The sequence below is a fragment of the Cherax quadricarinatus genome, chromosome 46 (genome assembly GCF_038502225.1).
Source record: "Cherax quadricarinatus isolate ZL_2023a chromosome 46, ASM3850222v1, whole genome shotgun sequence".
NCBI classification, from domain to species: domain Eukaryota; kingdom Metazoa; phylum Arthropoda; class Malacostraca; order Decapoda; family Parastacidae; genus Cherax; species Cherax quadricarinatus.
The window spans coordinates 18,636,839-18,652,264 of NC_091337.1; the positions used below are offsets into that span (position 1 = coordinate 18,636,839).

Consider the following 15,426-nt stretch of genomic DNA (forward strand, 5'->3'; position numbering starts at 1 on the left):
AAAGCAAATGTGACAGTAATTATGGACAAAGTAGATTATAGGGGATAAATTAAAAGACGAGGGAACCTACGTGCCTCTTATGAGAGCAGCGAGGTGAAGACAAGAGCGTCTGGACGTTGAAAAATGAAAATCAATAATGAAGGTCCTCTAATAAGGGAACAATCAATTATGATGTGTTGGACCATGGTGCAGACCCAGCTAGTCTCACATTATATATTCATAGGGGAAAGCTTTAAACCCAAAGGGATCATATAGTGTCTGAGGGAATGGGAGGCCATCACGTTCGATCCAAGGAAGGGAAGATCCGATCCGATTGATGGACTGAACACGTCGATTCCAGGCCCAGGGACTGTTGCCTCAAACTCCTCCTCATCTTCCACCTTTCTCTGTATTGGACTGAAGAAGCCATTGGCTGGCGATACGTTTCCAGAATGAAGATATCCAAATGTTACACAAGTCTCGTTTATCAAGATAAGATCCATTTTTATGGACCAAAAGCCTCTCGTGTTAGGAGCGCCGAGCATCTTTCCCGGAGATGCTGTGTGAGTCACTCACTGTCTGTGAAGACAATTTTTCCCGCAAGTGACAGTGACTGGAAGTCGACCAGGAATATATTATCAAACTAATATTCTATCATAATGAGTCGTAAACTTACGTGAGTGTAATATTATTATATTCACACCAAAAAGCGCTAAACCCGAATATCTTACAGCTTATGCAGGAGAGATAAGGGCAAAATGGAAACTGAAAGTTGGCATGTGTAGTTAATTTCATTACAAGAATCATATATAGAATCTTCTTGAGGATGGAACTGATCGGGAGGAGAGCAAAATGTGACGCTGGATATGAAAAAACGGAAAAGAACCCTACAAACACTTTAATAAACTGTACAATCAGTCAGGAAGTGTTGAACCAGTTACAAGACTTAACAAGTCACGTAAATAGTGAACAGTTACTCGTAAGTGACAGCGATGGAAGGCGACCCAGAATAAAATCATCACACTAGCAGTTTACAATGGTAAATTGGAAGATGTAAAGTTCCAGCAATACTGGCAACAATACTACATAAATATTCACTCCAATATTGTAATTATGGGGGAGCACTAAACCCGTAGGATTATACAGCGCATGTGGGGGAAATGGAAGGTATTCAGGCTCAATTCAGGGAACTGGAGCACAGATCCAATTCCCTAGATCAAGAGCCCCTCACTAGCATCAAGGAACCTCCCTTGACGGGGAAAATTCACTCCAATATTTACCAGATATGAGACACCTGTCAAGAAGAGTATACCCATAAAAAATAGGGATTTTTTCTCAAAAAAAAAAACTTTTAATTATATTCATAAAAAGTGCTAAACCAGTATGGGTGATACAGTACTGGGCAGCAGAGTAAAAGACATCAGGTTACTGCTACATCTGAGACAATAGTCAACTCATGTTATCAATGTTCACATTCTTGTTCACATTCACAGGAGGCAATCAAGTTAGATTTAAGGAAGGAAAGGATAGTTCCAGTTCCTCTGATCAATAACCGCTCCCGTAGCTCGATCGCTAGCGCACTCAGCTCGCACACTGAGGTCCGGGGCTCGATCCTCGGTTCGCCTGGCAACATTAGGACGTGTTTCCTTATGACACCTGCTGTCCCTGTTGTCCATGTTCATCCATCAGTAAAGTGGGTACCTGGGTGTTAGTCGACTGGTGTGGGTCGCATCCTGGGGACAAAATTGACCTAACTTGCCCCTTGTTATGCTCTACATAACAAGGGGCTTTCTGTATAGCAGTGTCATTGATGCCACCTAAGCCTGCATACCTTGTACATATACTTGTAGAAAGATATTATTATTATTAAGGCACTTCCTTTGCATGTTACTTATATAAGCAGAGCCATGACCATACAATAAGTGTCAGGGGCCCGAGACTGTTCAACTGCCTCCCAGCATACATAAGGGGGATTACCAACAGACCCCTGGCAGTCTTCAAGCTGGCACTGGACAAGCAACTAAAGTAGGTTCCTGACCAGCCGGGCTGTGGCTCATACGTTGGTTTGCATGCAGCCAGCAGTAACAGCCTGGTTGATCAGGCTCTGATCCACCAGGAGGCCTGGTCACAGACCGGGCCGCGGGGGCGTTGACCCCCGGAACTTTCTCCAGGTAAACTCCAGGTATTTATGTGGAAGAGCTAAACTCGTAAGTTTCACATAGCAGTGCGTAAATGGGAAGCAATCGAGCTTGCTATAAGGAAGGGAAGAATAGCTTCAGTTCTTTGGATCAAGAACCCGTCATGAGGAAGAAAGGTATACCTCTTGAAGGGATGGTGTGCCAACAAGTGTAATGCTTTACCAGAGGCGAGTGATCCTCATAAATTATTCTGAGATACAGCGATTGACTGAGGAAAACAAGAGGATTCGTAGTAGTCCTCCTGTTGTGAGTCCTCATGTCAAGAGGGGAACCTGGTCAGTGGCCGTGCAACATGGAATGATGTTGAAGATCAAGAAGACTGTTGGAGTGGTAGTAACAACGAAGAACCAGAAGACTACTGTGGAAACTTCCAACGCATTTTCGGTGCTACCTGGTGAATGTGGGCTGTCTACTGGGAACGTCACAACGAGCACCAAGGAACCATTGGCAGACGAGAGTCGACATCCCTTGAAACCCCAATGAAGACCATCGAGAACGTCACAACGAACTCTGCTAGTGAGGGTAAGAACATCGTTTTAGTTGGGGACAGTCAGGTTAAGTTTATGGATAGGGCTTTTTGTCTTAGGGACAGGAAGAGGCAGAGGGTATGTTTTCCTGGGGCTGGGATGTGGATATTGTTAGCCGCCTAGACGATATCATGAAAGGTAATGGGAGCACTCCTATTATGTGCCTCAGTGCTGGAGGCAACAATGTTGGCAGACGTAGGAGTGAAGACCTGATTAGCAGGTATGGGACAGCAATAGAGACAATTAGGAAGAAGGGTAGGAGCTCTGTGATATGTGGCATTTTGCCCAGGAGAGGAGTTGGAAATGAATGGTTGTCCAGGGCAACTGGTGTCAATTGCTGGCTGGACAAACACTGTAAGGAAAATTCAGTAACATAGACAACTGGGACCTCTTCTGTGGTAGAAATGACATGAATGCCAGGGTTGGGGTTCACTTACCTAGGTTTGGAGCACTGGCCAATGCAGTGGAGGGAGTTTTTAGGTCATTAAACTAGAAAGATAGTGCTATGGGTTTTTGTGGAAAATCAATGAATTCTCAATGCAGCGATAGTGTGAGTTTTAGGGAAACTGGTAATAGGCAGAATGAGGTAGAGTTATTGGTGAATATTGAAAACCCAGTGGCACTAGGTGACAAGGACAGTAACAGGTATAGTGGAGGAACAGAAATCAGCAGGAAGAGAAAAGAGAAGGGAGGTTTTCTAAAAATATTTTATACTAATACACGTAGTGCGAGAAATAAGATGGACAAATTGAGATTAGTTGCAAATGCGGGCAACATTGATGTTTTTTGCCATAACTGAGACTTGGTTTAATATGAAAAATCGGGACATGCCTGCTGAATGTCCCATTCAGGGTTTTAAACTGTTTCAAGCAGACAGAAGTATCGGTAAGGGGGGGTGGAGTGGCACTCTATGTCCGAGATCGTTTAAAGTGTTGCATAAAAACAGGTATAAAGTTTAAAATAACACATACATAGTCTGTCTGGATAGAATTTTCAGAGGGGTATGAGAAGTTGATTTTAAGCATGATATACCGTCCCCCAGACTTAGATAGGGACCAAGGGAGACTACTTTGGGAGAAAACTGTTAAGGCCAGAAGGCACGAAAACGTAATAATTCTAGAGGACTGTAACTTTAGTCAGATTGATTGGAATTTTTTGACAGGGAATTTAGAATCTAACGACTTTTTAGAAGTAGTTCAGGATTGTTTTTTGAAGCAGTTTGTGACAGAACCTACAAGGGGAAATAACCTGTTTGACTTGGTTCTGGTAAACAAGGAAACCCTTGTTAATAATTTAGAAATTACAGAGGAACTCGGAGCAAGCGACCACAAATCAATTACCTTTAGCATTGAATGGAAGTATGATAGTAGAAACAACTCAGTAATGGTCCCAGATTTTCGCTTAGCAGATTACAATGGGCTTAGAGAACACTTATCATCTATTGACTGAGGTAACAAAGAGAGTTATCAATATGACAGCTTTCTAAACACTATACATGCTGCAAAGAACGTTTATCCCGTATAAAGAAATTAGATCAAATAGAAATGACCCAAAATGGATGAATAATAGGCTCAAATATCTTTTAGGGCAGAAGAAAGGAATTTATAGGCGCATCAAAAGAGGTGAGGGTCATCTTATGAATCAGTATATTGACATTAAGAGGGACGTTAAAAAGGGAATAAGAAAAGCTAAACGGGATTACGAAATTAAAGTTGCTAGGGATTCGAAAACTAACCCAAAAGGTTTTATCCAGATTTATAGAACAAAAGTTAGAGATAAGATAGGTTCCCTTAAAAGTAACTTTGGGCATCTTACTGACAAGGAGAATGAAATGTGCTCGATTTTTAATAACTATTTTCTCTCGGTTTTCACACAGGAAGACACTAACAATATCCCAGTAATTAATTTTTATAGTGGGCCTCAAGAAAAATTATGTAATATCACAGTCACTAGCGAAATGGTTATGAAACAAATAGACTGACTGAAACAAAATAAATTACCGGGTCCTGATAAGCTTTTTTCAAGGGTTCTTCATGAATGCAGAATGAAAATCTGTGAACCATTAACTAATATTTTTAATTTATCTCTTCAAACAGGTGTTGTGTCTGATATGTGGAAGATGGCTAATGTAATTCCTATTTTTAAAGCAGGGGACAAGTCATTACCATCAAATTACCACCCAATAAGTCTGACCTCTATTGTAGGCAAATTATTAGGGTCAGTCATATCTGATATTATAAGAAGCCATCTTGATAAGCTTAATTTGATGTATAATACTCAGCATGGATTCACGAGGGGCCTTTCCTGCCTGACTAATTTACTGACTTTCTTTAGTAAGGCATTTGAGGCCGTTGGTCATGATAAAGAATTCGATATTGTTTATTTGGATTTTAGTAAGGCTTTTGATAGAGTATCACATAAGAGACTGTTAAAGAAAGTGGCAGCTCATGGCATTGGGGAAAAAGTGAGGTCATGGATCAAGTCATGGTTCACCAATAGGAAGCAGAGAGTGTGCATAAATGGGGTTATATCTGAGTGGGGATATGTAACAAGTGGCGTTCCACAGGGATCAGTTTTAGGCCCGTTGTTGTTTATAATATATATCAATGACCTTGATGAGGGAATTACTAGTGATATGAGCAAATTCGCCGATGACACGAAGATAGGTAGGATAATTGATTCAAACGAAGATGTCACGGAACTTCAGGAGGATTTAGACAAACTCAATTCGTGGTCAGAAAAGTGGCAGATGCAGTTCAATGTAGATAATGCAAGGTTCTAAAGCTCAGGAATGTCCATAACACTAGCACATATAAGTTAAATAAAGTAGAACTTAGCCATACAGATTGCGAGAAGGACTTGAGGGTTATGGTAAGCAGCACCTTTAAACCAAGACAGCAATACCTATGAATACGTAATAAGGCAAACAGATTATTGGGATTTACATCAAGAAGTGTAAGCAACAGAAGTCCATCGGTTACACTACAGCTTTATACATCATTAGTAAGGCCTCACCTTGATTATTCAGCTCGGTTCTGGTCTCCATATTACAGAATGGATATAAATTCGTTAGAAAACATCCAGCGAAGAATGATAAAATTAATTCATAGCATTAGAAATCTTCCGTATGAAGAAAGTTTGAAGTCCCTTAAATTACATTCACTTGTATGACGGAGAATGAGGGGAGACATGATCGAAGTGTACAAGTAGAAGATGGGTATTAATAAAGTGGATATAAATAAGGTCTTGAGGATATCTCTCCAAGAGAGAACCCGCAGTAATGGATTCAAATTAGATAAGTTTAGATTTAGAAAGGATATAGGAAAGTATTGGTTTGGAAATAGGGTAGTTGATGAGTGGAACAGTCTGCCTAGTAGGGTTATTGAGGCTAGAACCTTGGGTAGTTTCAAATTTAGGTTGGATAAATACACGAGTGAGAGGGGTTGGATTTAAGTGGGACTTGCATATGAGTAAATAGGATTATCAAAGCTTATTGCTTGGGTAGCAGTGAAAACTGGGTTGGGCAAATGTGAAGGACCTACCTAGTATGGGCCAACAGCCCTGCTGCAGTGTTCCTCTTCTCTTATGTTCTCATGTTGCCTCCAGCCTTCTCCTCGCTGCAACATTCATCACCCATGCTTCACACCCATATAAGAGCGTTGGTAAAACTATACTCTCATACATTCCCCTCTTTGCCTCTAAGGACAAAGTTCTTTGTCTCCACAGACTCCTAAGTGCACCACTCACTCTTTTCCCCTCATCAATTATGATTCACCTCATCTTTCATAGACCCATCCGCTGACACGTTCACTCCCAAATATCTGAATACATTCACCTCCTCCATACTCTCTCCCTCCAATCTGATATTCAATCTTTCATCACCTAATCTTTTTGCTATCCTCATAACCTTACTCTTTCCTGTATTCACCTTTAATTTTCTTCTTTTGCACACCCTACCAAATTCATCCACCAATCTCTGCAACTTCTCTTCAGAATCTCCCAAGAGCACAGTGTCATCAGCAAAGAGCAACTGTGACAACTCCCACTTTGTGTGTGATTCTTTATCTTTTAACTCCACGCCTCTTGCCAAGACCCTCGCATTTACTTCTCTTACAACCCCATCTATAAATATATTAAACAACCACGGTGACATCACACATCCTTGTCTAAGGCCTACTTTTACTGGGAAATAATTTCCCTCTTTCCTACATACTCTAACTTGAGCCTCACTATCCTCGTAAAAACTCTTCACTGCTTTCAGTAACCTACCTCCTACACCATACACTTGCAACATCTGCCACATTGCCCCCCTATCCACCCTGTCATACGCCTTTTCCAAATCCATAAATGCCACAAAGACCTCTTTAGCCTTATCTAAATACTGTTCACTTATATATATATATATATATATATATATATATATATATATATATATATATATATATATATATATATATATATATATATATATATATATATATATTACATAATATGGTACAAAAGATTTAAGAGATACATTGTTGATATAAAGGTGGCATATACAGTACATGTTGTTACGTGTGTATCACCGATTATAAGGCGAAAATCTCATCCAGCTCCTCAGAGCTGGGGCGTGTGCCCAAAATACAGCAGGCATTAACCCTCTGAACAGCTGCCCTGGGATCCCTAGTTACCCTGATGAGTCTTTTTCCCAGCTCTTTAAGGAATTTAGATGCACTCTTTCCCCATGAGCCAAGGGTCTCTGAGCCTATGGGAACAAACACGTAATGATGGGCAAGTTCTCCATATTTTCTAGACTTTCGTGACTCCCTGAAGCTAGCAGCTGCCCCTCCTTCCTCCCTGGTTTATTGGAGATAGGTATCAGCCAAGGTATATGCACATGTGTAGTCCCACACCACCTGCTTGCCGTCTGTCCAGGCTTGAAGTGTGATACCATCTGAATGCTTCTAGCTGCCATCAGATTTGCATAACTGGGGTGGCTCCCTTACTGCTGGGCATCTGGCTGTTGTGAGGCTTTTGATAATGTTATTAACCTTCTCATGTCTTGCAATATATATATATATATATATATATATATATATATATATATATATATATATATATATATATATATATATATATATATATATATATATATATATATATATATATATATATATATATATATATATATATATGTGCAGTATAACCAAATGGAAAAAGAAACAACAGCTGTGGGCTTTCTTGTATTAACATATCAAAGACTATATATAAATCTATAAATTATATATATATATATATATATATATATATATATATATATATATATATATATACATACATGAATATATATATATATATATATACATGCATATATATATATATATATATATATATATATATATATATATATATATATATATATATATATATATATATATATATATACGCATACATATACATGCATACATATAAATGCATACATATACATGCACACATATATATATATATATATATATATATATATATATATATATATATATATATATATATATATATATATATATATATATATATGCGTGCGTGTGTGTGTGTGTGTGTGTGTGTGTGTGTGTGTGTGTGTGTGTGTGTGTGTGTGTGTGTGTGTGTGTATGTGTGTGAAGGAAGATTGTTATGTATTTAAGGTGCTGTCCAGCTGATCAGTTATAAAAACATAAGATCATAAGAAAGGAGGAACACTGCAGCAGGCCTATTGGCCCATACTAGGCAGGTCCTTTACAATTCATCCCACTAATAAGCATTTGACCAACCCAATTTTCAATGCCACCCAAGAAATAAGCTCTGATGTGCAAGTCCCACTCAAATCCAACCTCTCCCACTCATGTACTTATCCAACTTAAATTTGAAACTACCCAAAGTCCTAGCCTCAATAACCCAACTAGGTAGATTGTTCCACTCATCAACTACCCTATTTCCAAACCAATACTTTCCTATGTCCTTTCTAAATCTAAACTTATCTAATTTAAATCCATTACTGCGGGTTCTCTCTTGGAGAGATATCCTCAAGACCTTGTTAATATCCCCTTTATTAATACCTATCTTCCACTTATACACTTCAATCAGGTCTCCCCTCAAGTAATCTACCCACTACGCTACATGCAATAATATATATGAACTCAAAGTCTTATAAAAATCACTGAGTTGTAAAATGTTTCAAACTGGAACTTGTCACTTCCTGGCAGATTCAGAAAAACTTTTTGATTTGCATTTTCTTTAATGTTGTGGCTAGCTTCCTTTGGTTGGTTGGTTAAACAAGTTTCAGAGGTGTCGACTACACTAGGGTCGTTATGGCTGCACATAAACTTTCCATCACCAAAGAATACTTTAATCCCTGAAACAAGGAATAAATTCCTATCATATATACACAGTGATATATACCAGTGTGTGTATATCGTGAGTAGCTTCCTTCATGACCAGTAGAATGGCACCTTTAATCTCACAGAATTCCTTCCCCTCGATTATACAGTATATATACTGTCCTCTGTAGTTGTTTTGCACACACACAGACACACAGACACACACACACGTGCATATATATATATATATATATATATATATATATATATATATATATATATATATATATATATATATATATATATATATATATATATATATATATACATACATATAACGTAAAACAATCAATCTAAGAATTATAAACTTAAGCTAAGTTACACACGCGGTAAGAGACTCAGAATGTATGACAGGTGTGATGAACTGTGTATGACAGGTGCCACGAATTGTATGCCTGTATATGTGACAGGTATCATGAACTGTGTATGACAGGTGTCATGAACTGTATGTATGACACTGACATGTGTAATGAACTCTATGTCTGCATGTATGACAGGTGTCATGAGCTGTATGTATGACAACCGGCATGGTTGCATGCAATGGCAAGGAACGGTTGATATACACAGTGTCAGCCTCAACTAATTTTCTTGATAGGTTGAAAATAGCTGAGTTGCCTAATTCCCATGCGAGACTGACAACTACTTTGACTGAGAGATATAAAAATTAAGTACAAAAGCGACATTTATTTTTTTTTTAATTTTGTGTAGTAAGAGACAATGCTAGTTTGGTTCCTACAGCACACTGCCGGTAGTCGATGGTGGAGCTTGTAATCTGGGTTGTGATTACTGGCATGGTGGAATTTTGGTTGTCAGGAAAATGTCTCCTGGCACAAGTCTGTCAGATGACCCACTCAGCTGGTGAACATCCGCTGGCTTCCCAACTCTTGAACAAAGCAAAATATCACCATACAGTGTCCAAGGCCACCTCACTGGCGAGAAAAGACTTCATAGCAGCTTATGTCTTCTTATTACAGCTCTGTAGCAGTGAACTTGGCTTGGTGTAGCTTCTCCATCTGGCGAATCTCAGTGAATGCAACTGGGTACAAGAAAAAAAATACGTAAGCTTCACTGATTTCAAACACTAATGCATGTTTACATACAACTGTTGAGACACTAATATAGTCTGGATATTCCAGATAAGTTCCTGAAGTGACTTCCAGCCGATCTTTAAGATGTTGAGTAGCGGCCCTGATGATGGTTCAGATGCTGAGTAGCGGCCCTGATGATGCTTCAGATGCTGAGTAACGCCCCTAACGATGCTTCAGATGCTGAGTAGCGTCCCTAACGATGCTTCAGATGCTGCGCAACGTTCACGGCAACCCTCAAGATGTTGAGTAGCGTCCCAGATGCTCAAGATGGCAGCATTCATGACGACCCCTCAAGGTTCTTGCTGAGTAGCATCCCTGACGACGGTATTGATGCTGAATAGCGTCCTTGACGACCTTAGGGGTGCTGAATAGCGTCCCTGACCAGGCCGGCATGTGTTACTAAACCAGTAAGAAAAAGCAAGTATACAGCATGTACAAGTGTGGTGCGGAGGCTCATATCGACGGTCTGGCCTTCCTACTATAGTTCTTGGGAAAGTCGTCGTCTTCAGCCGAGGTCCTGACAGCAGCCTGAGGGGATGACAACTTATTAGTTATCTGCACCCACAACGTCTATATTTATAATAGCAATAATAATGATAACATATTTAAATACAGATGTACATGTAGTGCATTTGTCTTCTAACGAGTGTGCATATATCGCAATAGACTTTTCTCTCCGGGAAATGGTAGTCAACATTTTTAAGTTTAAATGCTATTGTGTATGGTCAGTGTGGCTTAAACACCTGTGTGGCTTCAACACCTGTGTGGCTTCAACACCTGTGTGGCTTCAACACCTGTGTACCTTAACACTTGCTGAGAAAATTAGTAAGATTAAGCAATTTTTTTTAAACTTCTATTACTGTTATATTTTTCGACTATTTGATCTAATAATTAAATGAAAGAAAAATAAAAATGCAAGTAAGAAATGTGTAGCAGATAAAGGAAAGGAGAAGATGATGCCCTTTGTAGAGGTCAGTTGACTGTCAATTATAGTCACAGGGATACAATGCTGTCTAGGCCAAGAATAAATCATAAGATATAAATCCTAGTCAGTGCAAAGTTTAGATCTCAGTGGCAACATGCATTAACAATGTACAGATCTCAGTGGCAACATGCATTAACAATGTACAGATCTCAGTGGCAACATGCATTAACAGTGTACAGATCTCAGTGGCAACATGCATTAACAATGTACAGATCTCAGTGGCAACATGCATTAACAATGTACAGATCTCAGTGGCAACATGCATTAACAATGTACAGATCTCAGTGGCAACATGCATTAACAATGTACAGATCTCAGTGGCAACATGCATTAACAATGTACAGATCTCAGTGGCAACATGCATTAACAATGTACAGATCTCAGTGGCAACATGCATTAACAATGAACAGATCTCAGTGGCAACATGCATTAACAATGAACAGATCTCAGTGGCAACATGCATTAAGAATCAACTTCGGGATAGATAACACAGATTTAATTTTACTGGAACATAACTGTTAATATATAGTCTAAGTTCTTGTTTTATTTAGCAATATTGGTTACATGTGCAATGTTCTGCTCCTCTGTTCTGTAAGACAGTTACAAAGTGGGAATTAAAGCTAATTGAGTTTCAATGTTGTTTTCCATCACTCACAATGGGATTCATACAGTGTTGAAATCTATTACTAGGGTCAGGTCAGTGTGTCTGAGAGGGTGGCGGGGTATGGGTGGGTGTTGTACAGAATTAATCAACCTGCTTGTATCATGGTAAGAAGGGAACCATGCATCACGGATGCTGTTACTCATTGTTATTAAATATTTACATAAAAACAAAAAAACAGTCGAATGCCTCCTTCCCTATCCAATCATCCATCATCCCCGTCCCCTACCCCCATCCTCCCCTTATCCCATTTTTCCCCTTACTCCATCTTCCCCCCACCCCCAACCAAAGCCTCCCCCTCCCCATGCCCAAACCTTCCGCAAACAACGAAACTCAGAAAACCTACTCAAGGGTCATTTATGTTTGATGGAGAACTCCAGGTATGTGCCTATGTCTATATCTCAACAATATTTATAATTCTTCAGTTTAATGGTGGTGGTGGTGACTTCTACCCCACCACATACCTGAAGCTAGTGGTACACACACCTGCAGTCAGTGGTACACCCACATGCAGCCAGTGGTACACACACCTGAAGCCAGTGGTACACACACACATGCAGCCAGTGGTACACCCACATGCAGCCAGTGGTACACACACCTGTATCCAGTGGTACACACACACATGCAGCCAGTGGTACACCCACATGCAGCCAGTGGTACACCCACATGCAGCCAGTGGTACACACACCGGAAGCCAGTGGTACACACACATGCAGTCAGTGGTACACACACATGCAGCCAGTGGTACACACACCTGAAGCCAGTGGTACACACACATGCAGTCAGTGGTACACCCACATGCAGCCAGTGGTACACACACCTGAAGCCAGTGGTACACACACATGCAGTCAGTGGTACACACACATGCAGCCAGTGGTACACACACCTGAAGCCAGTGGTACACACACATGCAGCCAGTGGTACACACACCTGAAGCCAGTGGTACACACACATGCAGCCAGTGGTACACACACCTGAAGCCAGTGGTACACACACATGCAGTCAGTGGTACACACACCTGCAGCCAGTGGTACACCCACATGCAGCCAGTGGTACACACACCTGAAGCCAGTGGTACACACGCCTGCAGCCAGTGGTACACACACTGGCAGCCAGTGGTACACACACTGGCAGCCAGTGGTACACCCACATGCAGCCAGTGGTACACACACCTGAAGCCAGTGGTACACACGCCTGCAGCCAGTGGTACACACACTGGCAGCCAGTGGTACACACACATGCAGCCAGTGGTACACACACCTGCTGCCAGTGGTACACACACATGCAGCCAATGGTACACACGCCTGCAGTCAGTGGTACACACACGTGCTGCCAGTAGTGCACACACATGCAGCCAGTGGTACACACACCTACAGCCAGTGGTACACACACCTGCAGCCAGTGGTACACACACCTGCAGCCAGTGGTACACACACCTGCAGCCAGTGGTACACACACCTGCAGCCAGTGGTACACGCACCTGCAGCCAGTGGTACACACACCTGAAGCCAGTGGTACACACGCCTGCAGCCAGTGGTACACACACTGGCAACCAGTGGTACACACACACATGCAGCCAGTGGTACACACACCTGCTGCCAGTGGTACAAACACATGCAGGCAGTGGTACCCACACCTGCAGCCAGTGGTACACACACATACAGCCAATGGTACACACACCTGCAGACAGTGGTACACACAACTGAAGCCAGTGGTACACACACATGCAGCCAGTGGTACACACACCTGCAGCCAGTGGTACACACACCTGAAGCCAGTGGTACACACGCCTGCAGCCAGTGGTACACACACATGCAGCCAGTGGTACACACACATGCAGCCAATGGTACACACGCCTGCAGTCAGTGGTATACACACCTGCTGCCAGTGGTACACACACATGCAGCCAGTGGTACACACACATGCAGCCAATGGTACACACACCTGCAGCGAGTGGTACACACGCCTACAGCCAGTGGTACACACACCTGCAGCCAGTGGTGCACACACCTGCAGCCAGTGGTACACACACCTGAAGCCAGTGGTACACACACCTGCAGCCATTGGTAAACACACCTGCAGTCAGTGGTACACACACCTGAAGCCATTGGTACACACACATGCAACCAGTGGTACACACATATGCAGCCAGTGGTACACACACCTGCAGCCAGTGGTGCATACACATGCAACCAGTGGTACAAACATATGTAGCAGTGGTACACACACCTGCAGCCAGTGATACAAACACCTGAAGCCAGTGGTACACATACATGCAGCCAGTGGTACACACATATGCACACAGTGGTACAAACACCTACAGCCAGTGGTACACACACATGCAGCCAGTGGTACACACGCCTGCAGCCAGTGGTACACACCAGGATCAAATGGAAGGACAAGCGCACCCCCCAGAAACACCTGCAGAAGGACTCCAGCCACGACACCCCCAAGGCAACTGAACAATCCAAACCAACCATCACACACCGATCCCTCTGTTTCCACCCTCCGCACCACAATTACAGTATTAGAACAGAAGTTGAAGATTTGGTACACAAATGCAGATGGATTAACGAATAAACATGAGGAATGGGAAGAAAGAATCAATGAGAAGTCCCCAGACATCATAGCAGTTACAGAAACAAAACTCATGGAGACAATAACAGATGCAATCTTCCCACCAGGATACCAGATCATGAGGAAAGATAGAAAGGGCAGGGGGGGAGGTGGGGTTGCTCTGCTCGTAAAAACAGATGGAAATTCGAGAAAATGGAAGGCATAGATGAGACGGGAGAAAGAGACTACATAGCAGGTACACTTCAGTCTGGGGAACACAAAGTGGTCATTGCAGTGATGTATAATCCACCACAGAACTGCAGGAGGCCAAGAGAGGAATATGAAGAGAGCAACAGAGCAATGGTGGACACACTTGCTGAGGTGGCAAGAAGAGCTCACTCCAGCAGAGCAAAGTTGCTGGTTGTGGGGGATTTCAACCACAGGGAGATTGACTGGGAAAACCTGGAGCCACATGGGGGTCCCGAAACATGGAGAGCCAGGATGTTGGACGTGGTGCTGGAAAACCTCATGCACCAACATGTTAAGGACACTACCAGAGTGAGAGGGGAGGATGAACCAGCAAGATTGGACCTTGTGTTCACCCTGGGCAGCTCAGATATTGAGGACATCAAGTATGAGAGTCCCCTAGGAGCTAGCGACCACGTGGTTCTGTGCTTTGAATACATAGTAGAGCTGCAAGTGGAGAGAATAACAGGAGTTGAATGGGAAAAGCCTGACTATAAAAGAGGGGACTACATAGGGTTGAAGAACTTCCTGCGGGAGGTCCAGTGGGACAGAGAACTGGCAGGAAAGCCAGTAAATGAAATGATGGAATATATAACAACAAAATGCAAGGAGGCAGTGGAAAGGTTTATTCCCAAGGGCAACAGTAACAACGGGAAGACCAGAACGAGCCCCTGGTTTACCCGACGGTGTAAGGAGGCAAAAACAAAATGCAATAGAGAATGGAAGAAGTACAGAAGGCAGAGAACACACGAAAATAGGGAGATCAGTCGCAGAGCCAGGAATGAGTACGC

At 42.0% G+C, this 15,426-nt stretch overlaps 1 protein-coding gene across 1 annotated transcript in view; it reads right to left on the bottom strand.

The window, feature by feature from the left end:
- Positions 1-8,246: 8,246 nt before the first annotated feature.
- LOC138854025 (uncharacterized) overlaps positions 8,247-15,426 on the bottom strand; it is a 78,957-nt gene continuing 71,777 nt past the window's right edge. The window contains exon 2 of the mRNA XM_070094588.1: positions 8,247-10,715. Within this exon, the coding sequence (XP_069950689.1) occupies positions 10,641-10,715 (75 nt within the window). The 3' untranslated portion in view covers positions 8,247-10,640. The remainder of the gene's footprint in view (positions 10,716-15,426) is intronic.